The 22,011-nt window shown below is 36.4% G+C and overlaps 1 protein-coding gene across 1 annotated transcript in view; it reads left to right on the forward strand.

Annotated features, from left to right (window-relative positions):
- PRTG (protogenin) overlaps positions 1-22,011 on the forward strand; it is a 142,921-nt gene that overhangs the window by 97,467 nt on the left and 23,443 nt on the right. Inside the window, exons 12-15 of the mRNA XM_037833886.1 lie at positions 17,595-17,690; positions 18,342-18,528; positions 19,214-19,341; positions 20,631-20,801. Coding sequence (XP_037689814.1) covers positions 17,595-17,690; positions 18,342-18,528; positions 19,214-19,341; positions 20,631-20,801 — 582 coding nt within the window. The remainder of the gene's footprint in view (positions 1-17,594; positions 17,691-18,341; positions 18,529-19,213; positions 19,342-20,630; positions 20,802-22,011) is intronic.

Consider the following 22,011-nt stretch of genomic DNA (forward strand, 5'->3'; position numbering starts at 1 on the left):
CACACCCAAACTGAAGTAACCTCATCAAAAGTCCTATTTACAGTGGGTTCACACCGCAGGAATGGATTAAGACCATGCATTTCTAAGTTTTCTATAATAAACATATATTTGGACATAATGAGGGGGGGGGGGAAACACAGTGTTTTTTTTTTTAACTGAATATAACGATATTCAGATATCAGGGCAAAGATAAATAAAGGTAGGGAGTTCAGACAAAATCAGGATTATGGCTTCTTTTTTGCATGCCATAAGGTCCTGTATAGTTGGTAGAAAAGGGCCATAAATTTAGTTATGAGCTTCCTTACAGCTAAAGCAGAATGTAAACACTGTTAGCTATGGGACACCAGTGTATTTTAGTTATTAGAAGAAGATTGTAATATACTAATTGCATTTCCTGAGATACAGAACCCCTAGGAAAACTCAATATGCTGAAATTGTTTGAGATTCTCTATTGATCTGTTTATTGCCTGGGAGTGACTTAAATGCCAAGTCATGCCTGGCAGTGACTAAAGATAACAAGGAAAGAAGATTCCTTGATTTCTAGGATTATTTAACAAGTTATAGGGTTTTGGATGACCTAGAGATATTAGTGGAGGAAACAAAATAATTTTTTTGAACTTTCACCTCTCTCCATCTGGATGGCCAGGTATTGATGGTTTTTAGTGTGGTTCTCTTTGTTAAATAGTTGTATTCCCACCCTTTTCATAATTGACCATTTGTCTCAGAAGAAGAATCATGGCAGATGGGCCTGGATTCTAACCCATAAAACTATAGAAACTACATTGAAAGTCTCTGAAAATTTCAAGAAGTAGACAGTTTCTTAAAAGGCCTGTTTTTCCACATAGATCTCCACGCCGGGAACTTAACAGTGATTGTTTTAATCATAGTAATTTTCTGGCACATGTTGACTCATTTACATACTTGTATGGTCCTGATTCTGGGTACAGTCTATTCCCATGCTGTGTATAAATTAACATTCCAGTGTGACTCATGGGGAATTAGAAAAAGAAAAAAGAAAGAAAAAAAAATCTGCATTTGCATTTTCAGATAAAAAAATCTCAGAAATTTCTAGAAATCTTACAAGAAGGCTAACAACATATTAGCTATTGGTCTCTTCTTTTTCTCACTATCCCCACTAGCAGACAAGAGATTAATAAAAGCATTCATATAGATAGATATATAGAGAGAAAATGTGCTTCTAAGAAAATTAGGCTATTCTGTTTAGGAAAGCTTTTGAAACTATAATACTTCTGTTTACCAAGCAGTTTAACAAATCTACTCTCACAAAACAGTGGATTCAATTTTTATATCTCTTAATAAAAATACTCTAAGCTAAGGTCATGTTCAAAGCTATGTAGTATTCTTGCCCAAAACGTTTACCCTAAATCTAATAATGTGGAAACAATCAGATAAATTCACATTGTGGGCCATTCTACAAAACTGGATGGGAGTCTTTAAAATGTCATCACAATGAAAGACAGTAAAAGAGAGAGAATGAAAAAAAAATTTTAATTAAAAAAAGGAGGGAACGGTTCTAGATTAAAGGAGACACAAAAGTGCAATGTATGATCCTCATTTGGCTTCTGGATAGGGATAAAACGGCTATAAAGCATATCATTGGGGCAATTTGGAAAATTTAAATAGGGACTGTATATTAGATAAAATTGTATTATTGTTAAATATATTGGATGTAATAATGAGTATTGTGACTAGGCAGGGAGTTATGTAGGAGGACAGCTTTGTACTCAAGGGAAACATGCATGAAGTATTGTCATGATTCAACAAAAGAAAAGTTTAAGTATGTACAATTGCGCACACATAAATGAGAACAGCAAATAAAGCAACTATATCAAAGTGTTTAAAAAACAATTTTAAAAAGTTAAAAACTCCCTATACTTTATTTTAATCTTTAATTAAATTAGATAATGGTTTTGCAGTGATTATGCGCATGGTTAAAACAATAGCATGTCTAAAATAATTGCTTATGAAAAACAATTCTCCAGAACTTGGGAATATATAAAAATTTTATCTGTTGGCCTACATTGTAATATAATTTTACCTATTAAGAAATGAAGACACAGTTTCTTATTCATACTGTATAAGTAGCCCTTGCTATTAAAACCCCCTTGAGGAAACTAATAACTGTATTTGGGTTAATAACACAAAATACCTTAAATTGAAGGTTATTCCTTAAACAACTAAATCTTTTTTTTTTAATTTTATCCATAAAATGTTTATAAACTGATGTGTATAACACTGTTTTAGATTGAGTATAAGAAACCTCAAATCTTCTGTTGAATATTTTCTTTATCTGGATATTCTTTTGGCTTAATTCTAAAAACTCAAACTGTTTGAGATTCTCTATCATATGGAAAACCATATTAAAATATTCTAAGTGCCTTCCACTGACCAAAAAGTCTTCAGTGTCTTCCAATGCCTGAAAGATTTAAGGTTTTCATAGAATTTGAGTAGTGTTTATAGCCAATTACCACATTAATGACCTGCACCTGCTTGCATCAGAGAACTCCCAGAATACTCTTTTCTGCTAACACTGAAATCGATTTTAGAGTGATACATTCAGCAAAGTCTAAATAAATTGTTATAACATCATGGTTCTTGTGAGTTTCAGAGTAGGTATAAATACATAACATAATCTTGGTTTTATCACTATGATTGATGAAGCTGATATTTTGCCAGCTTGCTTTTCCTACTTGAGAAGAAATTTAAGATTGGTTTCAAGCTGTCTGCCTGCATCTTTCCCATCTTGTAAGCATGCTTTTAACTGCTGAGGGTTGGGATTTGGAGGGATGGTCATCAAACCACAGATGGTTTTGCAATGAAACTGTTCACCTCCGACCAAGTCACTGTGGTTCAAGAGATGATAGATGTATTTTCATGTTGCCTCACAAAAGGGTCAAAATGGCATGGAGAGCCCATGACAGTGAAACTGAGAAATGTTAGTCCTTGGAAGGAAATTTATTTCATAGCTTTAGGGGAAGTTTGGCTGTCATGAATAGGCTCGCTCTGTCAGTGTGTAAAAATATTGCTTGTAAGGTAATGATGTATGTGAGACAGTGTATATGTGTTGGCAGACAGAGCAGTTACTTAAATGCTAAGCCAAGTATAGTAGCCTAAGTCAAGTCTTCCGCTTTGGATGCTTTTAGGATAAGAAGTGCTCTTGATAGAAATGTTGGTATAATCAAAATAATTTATTTCGTTTTCTTGAAGTAAGCTTCACTTGTAAATTTTGTAGCCTTGTAGTTGTCCTATGAGACTGCACTATACTCCCCCCCCAAAATTCTAGTACATTTTTGGTGTTATCATACATTCTTTTCTTGTAATCAGCAGTTGCTTTGTTCTGTTCCGTTTAAAATTATTCCATAACATATATGTGAACACAGCCTTATTACTGTTCAGTTTAGCTGTTGTAAATTTTGGAACAATTAAGCTGCTGCTCTTTTGGAGTCTTTCTTTCTCTCCTTCCCACTCTAAAGGAAATATCAACCCTCAGCATAATTCCATCAAGTGATGGTGCAGTTGGGAGAGACTCAGAAACAGTGCTCCCTCACCTTACAAAATTGGACCAGTGAGGTGCCTTTCCTCCAATGAGTTTCACAAACGAAAGACCCTCCCGTAAGAAAAGAACATAAAAGATCAAAAACTGTTTGTGGAGCCTCCAAATCACTTTCAATTAGTTTTTCAGTGTTCGTTATAAATCAGATTCATTAGTAGCAATGTTCAAGTGGAAATTTTCAATTCCAAATATTTCTTATCCAGACAGCCTAAAGTAATACATTTGTCAGAAATGAAAAATACTTTAAAAAGTAGTCTTGAGAGCTCATACATTGCATAAAGTGAAATTACATGATCAAAAAAAGAAATATACATGATCAAAATATTAGTGAGCACAATAACATTGGGAAAGACTTACACGTCTGGATTTTCCAAACAGTCCCAGTTGTTTTGGTGAAGTTTTTTAATAGTGATTGTCAGTACGATAAACTGATTCTCAAATGTCACATACAAAGAACTTTCTTCTAAATTATCCTAAACTCAATAGGAGAGGAGATGTTTTTACTGGGAGTGAGAGGAGGTGTTATTTGTCCTAAGGCCCTTCAGGGGGGCAGAACAAAAGGGACTGAGTCATTTCAGGTTTAGGCAAATACTCCACCATCAGCTTCCATGAAAAGCTGTTACAGATTACATAGGAAAAGTTGGAGAAAGTGAAGGACTGTCCACTCTAAATATTCCACAATATCACTGAACAGATTTATAATATTTTGGCATAGTGATCATTAAAGAAAACTTTAAATTTGTAATGCAAAGTAAAAAAAGTTTGATTCCCAAAACCTTCAGTTTATAAACAAAAGGAGAAAGAATTTTTAATCCAAGCTTAAAGTAAAATGTACATTCTTTTAACTGAAACCTCTGTTTTTAAATCAGCATACTAGATCATTCACATAAGGCATTATTTTAGCCATCATGAATTAACTTTTCCCCTTCTAACGAAAGTGATGATATAAGACTAAGAATCCGTCTTAGAGGAAATCTGCTCCCCTAATCCCAGTATGCTTTAAAGTGGAGAAATACCGCAGTCTTAACAATATTTGGATAACTTGAAGGCTAGAAATTGTTCTGATATGATTTATGTTTTCATTACTTTTAGGTAGCATTTTAAAGGACGTATTTCATTCTGCTTTCTTTTTCCCACCCATCCCCCTTAGCATTTTTCCTACTCCTCTGCTGCTGGGTCTGACTTAGGCTGGCCCCAGATTCTATGTCAGAGGCCATGACCCAGGTGTCACAGCAGCCTGTACTGCTGGCCTCTTCTCTGAATAATTATATGGGGGGTATTGTGTTGAGGGATGGGTTGGGGGGCAGTGCAATCACCCTGGCTAGCCAGACCAAGGAGCTCCTCAGTCGGACTGCAGGGGAACAATGGGCCTGAAAAGGCTTGCGCAAAACCTTGTAGCACAAAAGATTAAATTAAAAATGGACATTTGACCAGACAATAGGTTTCATCCTTCAGACTTTTTCACCTTTCTAACTTATTCTGAGCATTTCCTACTTTAACATCGTCAGACCTCTCACATGTTGACCATAAATCAGCTCATTTTCAGATTGCTACTTACATTCACATAGATTTTCTGTTTTCTCTTTGACTGTTTTTAATGCTTTGAAATTATCTCAACTGTCTTTGTTTCTAATATAAGCAAAGTTTTTCTTTAGCAGTATTTTAAATAAATAATTTGAAACACTACCTACTGAATTTTAAAATAATGCTTTGGCAAGGAGTGGGGGTATTTATTTTAAGCCATTCCAGCATGTTCCATTGTCTGTAAATTAAACAAGTGGCAAGGGATGGTCTTAAAGTAAGTTTGATTGCTTTTGTCTTTTGGTTATCAGAGGATTATTCTTCCCACCACCTGAAAAGTTTGCATTGAAGGATGGGGAATAAAAACTCTTTAAATGTTTACCAAATTTGAATTTTAGAAATGTTTTCAAAGTAGACTCACTCTTAAGGGAAAAGGAAAAAACGTTTTCTCATGGTTCTGACCTCAGGTTTTCTCTTAATTCTACTTAGCCCTGACCTGTTGGCTCTGGCCTGGCTCTTTTCAAGGCTTCTGGAGTCTTACAAACAAGCAGCAGCTGAAAGAAACAAAGACCTGGTTTTAATGACCCACGGCATTATCTTTTGTTGATCACAGCTAAATACTTTGTAAATAATTTTCTATTCTGCATCTTCAGGAAACCAAACATCTAGATCTGTTAGCATTACAACAAAGAGTCCAGGAAGTTTGAATTCGATGTCTGTCAGTTTTACTGAGTTCATTGTGTTTGAGGAGAAGGTATGATCTGGGAATTTCCTACTAAATGAGCCTTTTAGTTTTTACCTTTTATATCTTAATGAAATGTATGGATGGAACAATGATCCAATCCAATAAGATTGGGCTTCTTAAATGTTTCCCCCTTCAAGTAAAATGAATTTGTTCATTTATGTTTCTATCTCTAATTATTCTGATTTTGTTTTACTATTAATTTGATGATCTGGAATGTACATTAATATCACACATATACTCAGTGTCTCCAATCTCGCCTCTTTTAGAGATAACCTAAAACCAGGAAGTAGACCAAAAGAGGGGGGTTTAAATCACAAAGCCACTCAGTTGGAAAGACCCTTAGGCCTTTCTTCAGAATTTATTGACTCCATTTACACATGTTCTCACTACTTTTGCTCTCTGATTGCTCAAACATTAGTGACTTTAGGGCCCCTGGCTTTATAAAATAGACTCAGAAGTATAGACTTGGAGCTAAAAGACAACAAAAGTAACTTTTAAAAACTATACATTTGGAACATACAATAATTGATGCTTATAAGGATGACTTAAAAGCATCAGAAACAAAATTTCAGTTATGTCTAGCATAGTAAAGAACCAGGGAAGTCTGAAATATATTTTTAGAGATTTTATATAGAAAAATGATTAATTTTAAAAGGAAAGCTAGATAGTCTGCCTATGTAAAAGTTTCCTTATCCATAAAATAAAAATAATAATAATTCTTAGGGTTATTGTAAAGTATCTAAGATAATGCATATAAAGTACAAAATAGTTTGGCTGGCTTATGAAAGATAATACATTTTCCCCAACAATTTTGTACAATTTTATTGCCAGAGTAATTCATATTTATTGTAGAACATGTAGAAATACAGGAAGCCCAGTAACTAAAAATCTACCACATAAAGATAACCACTGTTGATATTTTGGTACATTGCAGAAGATCATGCATTTTCATTCCCCTTTATAGTTCTGTTTTCAATGTCCTACACCTCCTTGCTATTAACTCCATGTGATCTGTTCCCCATCCCACCCCACTCCCATCCTATTGAACTTGCTCTGTTAAAGGACCTAATTACTAGATCCCCTCTCTTACCCTCCAGACTTCTCTGTACATAGCACTGGAAATTGTCACCCAGTCCTCCAGCATATACTTTTCTCTTGGCTTCCATGATATTTTACCTTATGTCTCCTTTCATAATTTTTTAAGGCCTGCCTCCATTCCTGTCCCCAGTTTTTTCATCCCTGCAACCCATCCTCTTTTCAGATGACTGCTGAATATGATTCTCCATCCTAATTGTCAGGCTCCAGCCCACATGTCTAGCCATTCACTGGTCAACTCTATTTGAATGTAATTCCACCATCTATAATTCATTGAGTAACAGCTTGTCATGGGCTCTGCCAGCCATATCCTGTTCGATTTCTGTTGGTCAACCCAGACTGGAAACTTTGGAGCCATCTTAACTCCTTCTCAGTCCCTTCTCTCAACAATTCCAATCAGTCAGCTACCTTCCATGTGTATGTTGTAAACTCCACAATACCTAGCCTGGCTCTTTGCTGTTACTTGTCTTTCTCCCTCCCACTCTCTCTCCAGTCCATGTGTTTGTGCCCCCATGCCCTTGCTTACACTGTACCCTTGGTCTGGATCTCTTCTTCCCTCTTTACCGTAGAGTCAAATTCTGCTTAAATGCTACTTCTTTTATGAAGCCCTCCCTAACTCCCAAGTTAGTTATAATCATTCCCTCTTTTCAATTCCTTTAGAGCTTTAGCAAGTCTCTCTTGCAGCAGTTATTCCTATCTTGCATGGTACTTATTTATACCTTTATATTAGCTCCCCTAACTGAATTATACATTGAGAGCAAAGGCCTTGGATTCATGATTCCCTGTGTAGCCCCCTGCTTCCTCAAAACTCAACACACTTTCTTCCATTAATAAATATTTGCCAAATCACTAGACTATCTCATTCTCCAGAAAAACACAGATTTAGAATTTTGTAGCAGGAAAGGATCTTATATTCAGCTGCTCGAATAGTTCTTAATATTTGTATCCTTTAGAATCTAATAATTACAATATTTTCTGGAAAAAAATGGATCACATTTTCTCAATTTTAAATTTGTCTCCCACTAGTTTTCCTCATGTCTGATTTAGCCAGATTTATAAATTTACTTAATGTAAGTATAAATATTTTGTGGTCTTCTATAAACAGTACTCTTTTACTTAAAAAAAAATTTGAGAACAACTGATATATTTCAACTTCCTAATCTTACAGATGAGGAAACTGAGTTCCAGGGGATTGAATGATTTTCACAGCCACACAATTTCTTAATCCAGACCAGCTCTTTGCCTTACATTTATTTATTTAGCACTTAAAAAAGCGCCTGCTAAATCTCAGGCACTTTTCTAAATGTTTTACCAATATAAACTCATTTAATCCCTAGTTTATAGATGAGGAAACAGATTCAAACCCCAATAATCTTCTTGCCCTAGATTCTAGACTTTAATCGCTATACCAGCTTGTCCTTTCACACAGGAAGGTGCAGGAAATAAGGATTAGGAGTCATAAGTAATTATTTCTTATCATTATTGTGGATATTATATCAGTATATTATTATTGTTGGTTTTATGATTATGGTTATTTTACCCAGGCAGTCGTCTAAGAACTTAGAAGTTCTTAGGTAGATGCTATCAGCATCATCATACTTACTTTGCAGGTGACTGTAACCAAGGCAAGGAGTAAATAATGTCCCTAAGTTATACAATAATGAATGACGAAGCCAGAAGTGGATTCTAGGAAGTCTGGCTCTAACCTCTCAGACTTTAACCACCTTGCTGGACTGTCTCTTAGCTTCTTAGGAGCACTAAGTCATTGGGAAAGTTGTCTGTCTTCTACTTCGCTCAGCTTCCTCTTCTGTTGTGGGTGGTTGACAAAATCAACACCTAGTTCACAGGATTTTTTGAAGTTCATGTGAAATTTATGTGTATGAAAACACTGATTGAAGGCAGCTCTTCTCTCTCTTTATTGCTTTGCATTTATTTCATCAGGCTTTTCATTTAGTGAAACTTAAGCAACAGCCACATTTCAGGCATACCTGTTTTGATCTGCTCATTCATCAGTTTCAGCTGGTATCTGAGTATCTCCCAGCTTTGAAATAACTGGAGAATTGGGACCATCACTTTTCTTTTTTCACATAGATGCCATCTAGTGATGGAGAAGAAAAATGCAAGTTTGTCAAGTCAAACCTGGAAGAGGTGTGAGTTTGCTTTTTCGTTGTTGCATGGCCATCAGGGTCGTGTTGCAGTTAAAAAAGGGGGTATATTATACCAAAGTTTTAGTAGATTACCTAAGATGCGTCATAAAGATACGGTTAATGCACTATTATTTTTAAGTAATGTGTTATTACAATGGAATTATGCAAGTTCTTGAAAATATGTGAGCATTACAGAGAATCTAATTTTATTGGTCTCTGTTTTTCTTGTTCTGAGTTGTAGTCACTGAGGGTAATAAAAATCTCATTGTAAAAATGGCATATAATTAACAGGTTGAATTAATGTGTATCCATCTGGTTGCTATTTCTAATGCTAATCTTAAAACTTCCACATTTCCCTTTCATGAAACCATTTACTGTCCTTCCATTAGGGAAGAAATCTGTTGCTTTCTCAAGCACTCATCATTAGGACTGCTTCCTTGTTAGCAGATGAGAGATTATTGGATTAATAGAAGAAGATATGGATGAAAAGTATATTTGCTACTGGGAGGATTGTATACTATGTGACTTGCTTGCAGAAAGAGAAGCGTTCTTAGTGGTCATAAATAAAGCGCAGCTTATTAAATCATGTATACAAGGTAGACACATGCCAAGAGCCTTGGCCCACTGTACATACCAGGAAATGTTATGAACACACAGCTTCAGTATTTGATAATTGCTAATTTTCTGATATTCTGAACTTTGGACTTTGCTTGTGTGAATGAACATCTTGGATATTCATTTGACTTCACATGGGTGATTCCTGAATTTGTTACGTATACTGGGTCTCCCGGGTGACTTTACTCACATAACAACAACAATAGTATTGTGTTTACTAATTATAGGAACTGTACAAAATACTTAGTAGGTATTGTTTCCTTTAATATTCTTAAAAACCCTATAAAGGAGGCCCTATTATATCTCCATTTCCCAATAAAAATAAATGAGGCTTAGAAAGATGAGAAACTTGCCCAAGATTCTACAATTAGTAATACTTACATATTACATTTATTTGCCAGCCTGTCTACTTCAGTAGATTGAACTTAAAAGCAAGAGTGTGTCTTTCTAATCCTTGAGTTTTTCATGCAGTGCCTGTTAGTATGTACTTGATAAATGTTTATTTGATGCCTTTGAACTCTTTCTTGGCCAGCCGGATTTCTGGTTCTGACTCCCCCCTTAGGTTAACTAACATCCCAAGTAGAAGAGCTGGAGAGGAGAATGAATTAGAAAACAAAGACGGTGGAGCAAGGCCTAGAGCCAGTGGAGAAAAGATATAAGGTATAGCCATGTAGCCATTGCAAAGTGTCAAGAAGGAGAGCTTCATTTTTTTTGGTCAAAGATTGACCTCCTAATAAAGGCAAGACAAGCCCTTTTGACTAGGGGATCACCACTGTTTTAATTTGAGCTGATGCTCCAGAGAATTGTTAGGAATCCAAATGTTTAGGGTCAGATTTGTGTTAAATTAATTGTACTTTCTTTCCTGACTATATATATTTCCATATTGCTAAATCTTTAAGGAGTTTTAACCTTAAATCCAAATAGGACATATTTGAACCATCACCTCTGGGACCACAAAGAATTAACATTTTTGAGGAGTGATTTTTATACTTTGTGTTGAGTTTTGAAGGAACTAGGACCAGCTCTCTTCCAACCGCTCCCTTTCCGCTCCTTCCCTCTCTGGGTTTTGAGAAGGCCTGCATTATTCTTTGTGGCTGCTCTTCCTGACTCTGCTGTTTTCCCCCAAAACCACATAGCCTAAGTCAGCTGAGTCTTGTGTAACCAAGCCCCACATACGTGGCAATGCTTAACTCAAGAAGGGCTGTGACAGGCTGTGGAAACTGGTTGCCCTTGTCCTATCCCACAGCATTCTTCCTGAGCCTTTGCTTTGTCCCTCATGCTTTGGAGAGTCTTTGGAGAGCTGTAAAGTTTTAGTAGTTGTGCTGCTTATGCTGAGTTGCGTTCTTTGTGCATTTGCTTGTGTTTAGTATATTGATCTTAGACTGTTTTTTACTGTGTTCTTCATTCTGTTAATTGTGTAACTCTTCTCTGTTTCCTTAACTTTTAACTCTTTTTGCCTGATAATGCTCATCTTAACATTATTTGGAGGCTCAGGATCCTGGTTTCCCACTTAAATTAACAAGTGATACATGAAATCAACTTTCTTACAAATCAGTGAACAGGAATGAACCATATTATTCCAGGGTCTCTGGATTAACAAACCAAAATAATGTAGTGACTACATTGTGAGATTGGGTTCAAAAATTTTTAAAGCTAAAAAGGAGCACATGACAAATCCACGTGGCCAGTTGCTCAGCTTTGCCCCTAACCTGGTTCTTTCTATTTCTAAAAATGAGATTCTTCACAGGGCATAAAGAGTTGCTCACATGTGAACCAATATGAGTGGATTTTTTCTCTCTTTTAAATTGTTTTCTCCGTATGTCCTATAATTCTGTTTTCTCTACCAAAATAATTTCCAAAATTATCCTGGTTCTTGTTTTAACTTTTTTGTTTGGATAGAAAGGAATCTCAGGCACTTGATGTACTTGATTTTCCTGGTTGGTAGTTTGCTTTTTCCTAACCTCAGATAAATGTAGCTGAGGAAGGAACCTGCTGTACTTGAGATGGTAGTCTCTGCTATTTGGATTATTTCAAAACAGCAATAGGAAGAGCTCCTCTCCTCACTCTGGACTTGTCTGAGTTTGTCCTGAATGGGCAGTAGCCAGATGCTGGGGGCATGAAGGGAGCAGCTCTGTTCTCTCATCTTTTCAGGACACACAGGCTACCTCTGTCTGATGAACAACAAAAAGGTTAATTCTGGGCTCTAAATGTAGTATAAGCAGTTCATTTTTAAAGGGAAAAAAATGAGGATTAATTCTGGGGCTAAAAATGAGTAACCATTCCAGAGAAGTATTCAAGAAGTGTTGAGAACTGAGTGTGACAGTTTTAAGAGGAGCTGCAGCCAAGATAGACACTTTGGAGAATGCCATTTTGGAAACACAACCTGGGAGCAAGCAGACACCAGCCATGTGCCTTCAGAGCTAATGGAGGTTTTCCAGATGCCATTGGCCATCCTTCAGCAAAGCCAACCAGATATCTGCGAGACCTGTATATACGGAGCCACTGCCAGTCTGGACTGGAAGACCCACAGAAGGAACAAATTGAAGGAAAAATTTCTTCAAGGACAGAATCACGGAAATTGAGGTCTGGAGTCAAGAAATCTCAGGCAAGAAGAGTAGAGCAACCCAAGCACATGGAAAGGGTGAATTTGCCCTGGAGGTCAAGAGTGGGCCTTCCACCTCAATGCTTAGGAAGAATGCTGCCACCTCAAGCCCCAGAGAGTGTGGAGCACATTCCCCAGGGATTGGGGAGAGCCTGGTCCCCACCCCACTGTTCAGAGAGGGGAGAGCTTTTGCCCCGGAGAGGCAGAGTCCAGGTGGTACCTTGACATTTGAGGAGGGTGGGGCTGAAAAGAAGGTGTTCTCCCCAGTGTATGGTATACTGGAGCACACACCACAGCGTTTGCAGAAAAAAGGACTGTTGCATAGGCCCTTGGAAAGGGTTGGACTCCTCTCTCAAGCCACAAGGATACAGTGTGGTTCTGTGAATGACTCTCAGACTCTGAAATCTAATGCAATTTGCCCTGTGGGTTTTAGGAATTGTTTTGATCCCTTAAACCCTGTTTTCCTTACTGTTTCTCCTTATGACAATGGGAATGTTTATCCTATGATTGTCCCTCCTTTGTATATTGGCAGCAGATAACTTGTTCTGAATTTTACAGGTCCACAGCCAGAGGGAAATTATGCCTTAGAACAGACCACACCTGTAACTGATTTTGATGGGATCTTATGCTTACCTATTGTTACTGAAATGATAAAGGCTTTGTGATATTGTGATGGGATGAATGTATTTCGTATATGGAAAGATCATGTTTTTCTGGGGTCCAAGGGATGGAATGTGCCAGTTTGGATATATTGTGTCTCCCAGAAAAAGCTGTGTTCTTCAGTGCAGTCTTGCAGGGGCAGATATATTAGTGTTGATTAGGTTGGAACCTATTGATTAAGTGTTTCCATGGAGATGTGACTCAATCAAATGTGGGCAAGACCTTTGACTGGATAATTTCCATGGAGGTGTTATTCTACCCATTCAGGGTGGGTCTTAATTAAATCACTGGGGCCATATAAAACAGCTGACAAAGAGAAGGAACTCAGAGCTACAGCTGAGGGAGACATTTTGAAAGTCTGTTGAAAGCAGGCTTTTGCTCCGGAGAAGCAAGGAGAGGACAAAACATCCCAAGAGCAATATTTTGAAGAATGCACAGGAGCTGAAAGAGAAGCTGGGGCACAATCCTGGATCAGCAGATGCCAGCCACATGACTACTCAGCTAACAGAGGGATGCCAATGTCCTGTCTCCAGTGAAGGTACCCTATTGTTGATGCCTTACCTTGGACATTTCATGGCCTTAAGACTGTAACTTTGTAACCAAATAAACCCCCTTTATAAAAGCAAAAAAAAAAAAAAAGTGTTGATTGGTTGTTGGCACAGTGGAAGGAAGCTTAGTCTCTCCACCTATACTCAAATCCGTCATCAAAACCAGCTTTCTGTAAGAGAGAGCTGTAGCCGTGTCTGACTGTGAGGAGAATAGGAGCTAATTTGAAGGAAAATTCTGTCTTGTCTTCTCTTTTCTGTATTTGCTACATTCCTGGCACCATATATAACACTCATGAGACTTTTCTTAAGATACTCTTCTAATTGAATAGAGAGAGAGTAAAGAAATATTTTTGAAGGTTGTGCCATCAGTTTTTATGAAGAACTAAGCTGAAAAGAGCCCATCAAACTCCATTTGTACTCACACACATGGAATTTGAAATTACAGATATATTCAGGGGAAGTATTTGTAATATTGAACTCAATATTCTGTTGACTAAAGCGTTCAGCAATGTTGGGAGGAAGGAAAGAAGAAAAGTGATTCAAATTAAGTTACTCTTCAACTGAACCAAATCCTTTTGAATCTTAGAATTTCAGTGCTGAATGTTGGAAATCATTTGAGTAATGAAATCCAAATGTGTTTTTAAGTGTTTTCTGATAATTATTTTATGGGTTGAAAATATCTCTATTTAAAAATTCATTATAAGGAGACAACTTGCTGCAATAAAGGTATTTGTCTCTGGACCTTGTCATAAAAAGAACCACAAGTTCTTGGTTCCAGTCTCAACTTTGTGTGACTTAAAACTTTGTACCACAGTTAATAAAATGGAATAACATGTTTCTAATAGAGTTTCATGAGACTCAAATAAAGTAATGTTTATGAAAAACATTTTCTAAAGGATATTCAAGTGCTATCAGTCTTCCTACCTATCGTTCTAGAAAACAATAGTTTTCTGAGTTATAGAAATTTTTCTTCTTGTGATTTTAATTTTGTTAAAACAAATAGAATAGTACAGACAGCCCAATTATAAAATGGGCAAAAGATATGAAAAGACAGTTCTCTGAAGAGGAAATACCGATGGCCAAGAAACACATGAAAAAATGTTCAGCTTCACTAGCTATTAGAGAGATGCAAATTAAGACCACAATGAGATACCATCTAACACCGGTTAGAATGGCTGCCATTAAACAAACAGGAAACTACAAATGCTGGAGGGGATGTGGAGAAATTGGAACTCTTATTCATTGTTGGTGGGACTGTATAATGGTTCAGCCACTCTGGAAGTCAGTCTGGCAGTTCCTTAGAAAACTAGACATAGAGTTACCATTCGATCCAGCGATTGCACTTCTCGGTATATACCCGCAAGATCGAAAAGCAGTGACACGAACAGATATCTGCACTCCAATGTTCATAGCAGCATTATTCACAATTGCCAAGAGATGGAAACAACCCAAATGTCCTTCAGCAGATGAGTGGATAAATAAAATGTGGTATATACACACGATGGAATACTACACGGCAGAAAGAAGGAACGATCTCGTGAAACATATGACAACATGGATGAACCTTGAAGACATAATGCTGAGCGAAATAAGCCAGGCACAAAAAGAGAAATATTATATGCTACCATTAATGTGAACTTTGAAAAATGTAAAACAAATGGTTTATAATGTAGAATGTAGGGGAACTAGCAATAGAGAGCAATTAAGGAAGGGGGAACAATAATCGAAGAAGAACAGATAAGCTATTTAACGTTCTGGGGATGCCCAGGAATGACTATGGTCTGTTAATTTCTGATGGATATAGTAGGAACAAGTTCACAGAAATGTTGCTATATTAGGTAACTTTCTTGGGGTAAAGTAGGAACATGTTGGAAGTTAAGCAGTTATCTTAGGTTAGTTGTCTTTTTCTTACTCCCTTGTTATGGTCTCTTTGAAATGTTCTTTTATTGTATGTTTGTTTTCTTTTTAACTTTTTTTTCATACAGTTGATTTAAAAAAGAAGGGAAAGTTAAAAAAAAAAAAAAGATGTAGTGTCCCCTTGAGGAGCCTGTGGAGAATGCAGGGGTATTCGCCTACCCCACCTCCATGGTTGCTAACATGACCACAGACATAGGGGACTGGTGGTTTGATGGGTTGAGCCCTCTACCATAAGTTTTACCCTTGGGAAGACGGTTGCTGCAAAGGAGAGGCTAGGCCTCCCTATAATTGTGCCTAAGAGCCTCCTTCCCGAATGCCTCTTTGTTGCTCAGATGTGGCCCTCTCTCTCTAGCTAAGCCAACTTGAAAGGTGAAATCACTGCCCTCCCCCCTACGTGGGATCAGACACCAAGGGGAGTGAATCTCCCTGGCAACGTGGAATATGACTCCCGGGGAGGAATGTAGACCTGGCATCGTGGGATGGAGAACATCTTCTTGACCAAAAGAGGGATGTGAAAGGAAATGAAATAAGCTTCAGTGGCAGAGAGATTCCAAAAGGAGCCGAGAGGTCACTCTGGTGGGCACTCCTACGCACAATTTAGACAACCCTTTTTAGGTTCTAAAGAATTGGAGTAGCTGGTGGTGGATACCTGAAACTATCAAACTACAACCCAGAACCCATGAATCTCGAAGACAATTGTATAAAAATGTAGCTTATGAGGGGTGACAATGGGATTGGGAAAGCCATAAGGACCACACTCCACTTTGTCTAGTTTATGGATGGATGAGTAGAAAAATAGGGGAAGAAAACAAACAAACAGACAAAGGTACCCAGTGTTCTTTTTTACTTCAATTGCTCTTTTTCACTTTAATTATTATTATTGTTATTTTTGTGTGTGTGCTAATGAAGGTGTCAGGGATTGATTTAGGTGATGAATGTACAACTATGTAATGGTACTGTGAACAATCGAATGTACGATTTGTTTTGTATGGCTGCGTGGTATGTGAATATATCTCAATAAAATGAAGATTAAAAAAACAAATAGAAATAAAGATTTTAGGACACGCTTTAATACATTTTACTATTAAATATTAGAATATTTTTCTTAGTTTCCAAAACATTTACACAAACTCTTGAATTACTTTGGAGAGTTTAATAAACTTTACACTTTATTTTTGGATTTTTAAATGTTTGAATTCACTCTAGAATTATTTTCATTCTTTGATTCTAGGTTCTTTTCCACATTGGATCTATGTATCAAGGATGATATTTACCCTTTTGAAATTAATTTTTGTTTTTTTATTAGAGAAATATAATATAGGAATATACACTATTTCTGAGTAGTATTTATTTTTCCCCTAGCAAGTACTGTATAGTTAAATGTTGTCATATACAAACTGGTAAATATAAATGTATTTATATTATTGTTTAAATTTTCTGGAATATTTTTTGAAGTATAGTAGTTAAAATTTATAACCATTTATTTCCTCCAAGCCCTGAAAAAAAATTTGTTTTAATTTTTTGCGTGGCCTGTTATTTCTTGTGTTGTGATAGCTAATGAATACCAACAGAGGGAGCTCCAGGTCATCTCTCGCACTGAATTTAGCACTCAGCTTGAAAATGTAGGTTTGTGAGGAGGGGCAAACTTAGAAATAAACTTAAAATTTAACACATGATTATAAAAATTTCTAAAGCTACCAAAGGGTGACATCTGTAATTCTTCTTACCTTTGGAGAGGGAAACAGTCTCACTTTGATTTCCATGCTAAGTAAACCACCCTCAAATATAACTGCCTAAACAAAAAACTTCTGCATAGTATATAACCTCTTATAAATGGTCCATCAAGCCACCCAAAACTTTTAAAATCAAGAACCTTTCTCTGGTCAACCGTGGAAGAACAGGAGGGAAAGGGTTGTTGATGGCAGAGGTGTTATTCTTTGAAATGAAGTTAAGTAAAGTAAAACTTTAAATAATTGGTAAATACAATAGTAATGTCATATTAAGGTGGATTTCTGAGTCATTGTGCGATATAGGGAGAGCAAGGAAAATCTCATTTTACTTAGAACTTTTATAAATTAAGGAGGTTTTTAAATTGTCCTAGAAAGGCTCTAGAACTTCTGCTTCCGTTTAGAGTGTTAGTACTAATTATTACCTGGTGGTTCCTTCATAGACCCCAGGAGAAAATACCATGTGAGGCTGCTGGCTTACAACAACATAGAAGATGGTTATCAGGCTGATCAGACGGTCAGCACACCTGGATGTGTGTGTAAGTAAGAGTTATGGTGGCTTATTTCACTACGGCTTATACTCCTTTTTTCCTCCTCCTTCTTTAAATTTAAGTCGTATTTAAATTTAAGTCTTATAAAGTTTTGGTGCTTTTATTACTTTATATCTTCCATGGAACCTAAACACAGTATTCTGCCCAAGTAGATGCTCAGTAAATATTCAAGTGAGATGTACTGAATGATAAGAAGTTATTTTACTTTTGCATGCAAAAGACCATTAGAAATTTTACTGGGAAAAATAACCACTGAATAATCTACATATTGAGTTTTCTTTTACCTTCTTTAACCTTGGGACTAATTGTCTCGCTCTAATTGCTCTTCAGCTTTATTGCTGCTAAAGAGGACGTCATTCTACTCTTAAGCCCACTATTGGCTTTCTGAATGTCTTTGGCTAGTAGTTTGACTTCTCTGTGTTTCTGTTTTTCAGTGTGTTTAGTGGTGGTAATATTTAATTCCTTATCTAACTCATGGAAGAGCTGTTCAGATTCAAATGATATATCTCTAGAGTACTGGCAGTCTCTGGTAGAAGAAAGACGACAGGTGAACTTAGGGGGCATTATGATTTCACCATTTACCACTTTCTACATCAAATGTTTCATTGTGCAGTAAATTAACAATGTCTTTTTCAATAGCTGTTCGTGATCGCATGGTTCCTCCTCCACCACCACCCCACCATCTCTATGCGAAGGCTAACACCTCATCTTCCATCTTCCTGCACTGGAGGAGGCCTGCGTTCACCACTGCACAAATAATTAACTACACCATCCGTTGTAACCCTGTCGGCCTGCAGAATGCTTCTTTGGTTCTGTACCTTCAAACGTATGTAGCTTCTATTAATGGTGGTTTTCTTTGCTTTCCTCCTCATTCATACTCACTTCTTACCGTTGTGGGCCCTGCTTGGGCTTCAGCAGCAAGCCTTTTTAGGACCTATCTTGCCTATCAGATGGCTAAGATTTTTGCCTGTGTTCCATATTCAGTTCTAAAAGCTGCACTTTTTGATATTTAGTTTATGTAAATGATTTTTTGTTTCCCTAACTCATGCAACAAGATTAGGCAAGAAGCTGTTGTTATTTTCAAGTGGCTAAACTTAGCATGTTTAAAGAAAGAAAGAAAAAAAATAACAGAACATTTTCATGCAGGTATCAAAAAAGTAGGGCTAGTTGTCATTCTGTTTTTTAGGTTATACTTAGAAAGATGCCCAGCACTATGCTTTAAAAAAGTGATTTGACTTCCAGTATTTAAGAGTAAATCCCTTTGTATTGAGACATTTCTATGCTGTTAATTTTCTAGTTTCCTCTTAGAGAAGCAACATTTAGACTTATTTCCAGCAGATAATAATAATTGTATTTTAATAATCAGATTACTCTTTTAGTCTAAAAATTTTTTTAAAGGAAATGAAAAGTTAATGAATAATAATACTCTGCCCTACCTATTGGTTGGAAATATTGTTCGTCTTTTGGAAGCTGTGTGCTACCAACATTAACAACTTTACTCTTTAACATAGATCAGAAACTCAAATGTTGGTACAAGGTCTAGAACCAAACACCAAATATGAATTTGCTGTTCGATTGCATGTGGATCAGCTTTCCAGTCCCTGGAGCCCTATAGTCTACCATTCTACACTCCCAGAAGGTAAAGAAAGCAGTTCCTCTTAGGGGTTTTATCTCAAAAAGAAAAAAAAAAATCCTTTAAATGTTTGAAAAATGTGTATGTCACGTTGAGAAGGATACTACACTGGTTGCCAGCTACCAATTGATGTGTATGTATTTGTTATATTTGTTTTGTTGTTGGTTGATTTTTTTAACTTTTTAAATTTCTTTTCCTTTATTACCTTTAAAATGTTTTTCTTAGAGTTTGTATTGCATAAGAGAGTGGGCTTAAATTTACTTTTGCACCCTGTATCAGTAGTGAATTTTTTTTTTTTTAAATCAGGTGTGCCGTTCAAGACTGTACCCAGATAATTTAAAATGGAAATAAATGATTAATGTATCTGTTAATGATCTTAGGAGCCCAAATTAGAAACTATTTCTCTGTGAGCAGTAGTTTGATGTTATGTGTGGTGCAGTGAATTAGTGGATAAGATACCTGATCAAGCAGCAATTCTGGAGCTTATCTACATCTCTAGTTAAGATATTTCAGGTCTCTAGACCTGCATTTCATTATCTCTAGAATGAAGGTGAAGGACTAGATGATGCATAAAGAGCATTCTAGCTCTATTTTAATTATGCTTTGAGTAAGCAAGGTATGTATATTTCAGTGGGCATAGAGCTTCTTTGCCAATATTCTTTCGCCAATATTCCATATGAGATGTGGTGCCAAAAACCAACCCTTCACATTTTTGGCTCATATTAAAGATGGGGTCAGCAACTTTTGATAGCTATATAAATTATATAAAGTCTGCCTATAAACTCATTGATTTCACACCTTTATGGGAAATAATTAAATGTTTTGGTGTCAAAAGCATCTTCTTCAGTGTCCTTCTATATCAGGTTAAATTGACATCCTGTGCATTTTGGTATTAAACCCAAATTAGACTCACTACCTAATGGGATGAGTGAGACTCAGTACCTAATAGGTAGCTGCTAGTAATGGACCTTGCTTTCTAGTAAACAATTTGGCAAAATGTATCAAGATCCCTAAAAATGCTTATACCTTTTGACTTAGTAATAGTCTACTCCTTCCTTTGTTTTTTAATGTTTTGAACATTCATAAAAATGAAATTAGCTTTCAGAGAAAGAAGAAAAATAATTACTATTTATCACATAATGAGCTCTAAAAAAGCTGTGATTTTGAGATTTTTGATAGTGATTGTAAGTTTTTAAATCTTTTCTTAGCCTATCATTTTACTAGCCAGGTGATTTGAGTGTTTATGAATCGTTTTATCCTAGTTGCACAGCACTTTTTTTTACATTTGTACATAGCACCAGCAGGTCCACCTGTTGGAGTGAAAGTTACACTGATAGAGGATGACACCGCTCTGGTTTCTTGGAAACCTCCTGATGGCACAGAGACAGTTGTGACACGCTATACCATCTTGTATGCATCTAGGAAGGCCTGGATAGCCGGAGAGTGGCAAGTCCTACACCGAGAAGGTAAATATGATCGTAAATTAGCAAAAAAGACAAAAAGTAAGGTTATTAATGATAAGGAAACAAAGGGAAAGAAGAATCTGGAGTTTATTTTTAATTTACATTTTTATTTATTAATTAAATTATTAAAGATTTTGGTTTTATTCAAAGAGCATTGGGGAGCCATCGACATGTTAAGCATCTTTTTTTAAATCACCCTTTAAAATTTTTGAATCTTTCATATATATGTTTGGACAAGTCCCATATGCCAGTTCTTAGGTAGGCTATCACATAAGCAGTAAAACTTCATTCTTTTGGCATTTCCTTAATTCAGGCATGCATGCTGGAAAAAAGAATAGTTTGTCAGGCAATTAAAAGCTTAAGAAGGGCTTCATGCCAAAAGGGGGATGTGAAAGGAAATGAAATAAGCTTCAGTGGCAGAGAGATTCCAAAATGAGCCGAGAGGTCACTCTGGAGGGCACTCTTACGCACACTTTAGACAACCCTTTTTAGGTTCTAAAGAATTGGGGTAGCTGGTGGTGGATACCTGAAACTATCAAACTACAACCCAGAACCCATGAATCTCGAAGACAGTTGTATAAAAATGTAGCTTATGAGGGGTGACAATGGGATTGGGAAAGCCATAAGGACCACACTCCCCTTTGTCTAGTTTATGGATGGATGAGTAGAAAAATAGGGGAAGGAAACAAATAGACAAAGGTACCCAGTGTTCTTTTTTACATCAATTGCTCTTTTTCACTTTAATTATTATTCTTGTTATTTTTGTGTGTGTGCTAATGAAGGTGTCAGGGATTGATTTAGGTGATGAATGTACAACTATGTAATGGTACTGTAAACAATCGAAAGTACGATTTGTTTTGTATGACTGCGTGGTATATGAATATATCTCAATAAAATGATGATTAAAAAAAAAAAAAAAAAGAAGGGCTTCATGGAGGAAATTTGTTGGCCATCTACATCCACAGTACAGGCACCACCATGTACATTTTACCTTCCAAGGGGAATATTCACCCAATTAAGAGAATACATTTTAAAAACACTTATGTGGAAGTATTATAAAACTGCTTATGATGTTATAAAATATACAAATCATAACTTTAGCTGGAATTTTGAAGTTATTTATTTATTCATATTTTTCATTAAGCAGAAGCCCTACTAAACTGATGGCTTCCTGGTTACTGAAGAGATTTAAAAGCAATAAGTATTTGGCAGC

Source organism: Choloepus didactylus, chromosome 4 (assembly GCF_015220235.1).
Source record: "Choloepus didactylus isolate mChoDid1 chromosome 4, mChoDid1.pri, whole genome shotgun sequence".
In the NCBI taxonomy this organism is placed as follows: domain Eukaryota; kingdom Metazoa; phylum Chordata; class Mammalia; order Pilosa; family Megalonychidae; genus Choloepus; species Choloepus didactylus.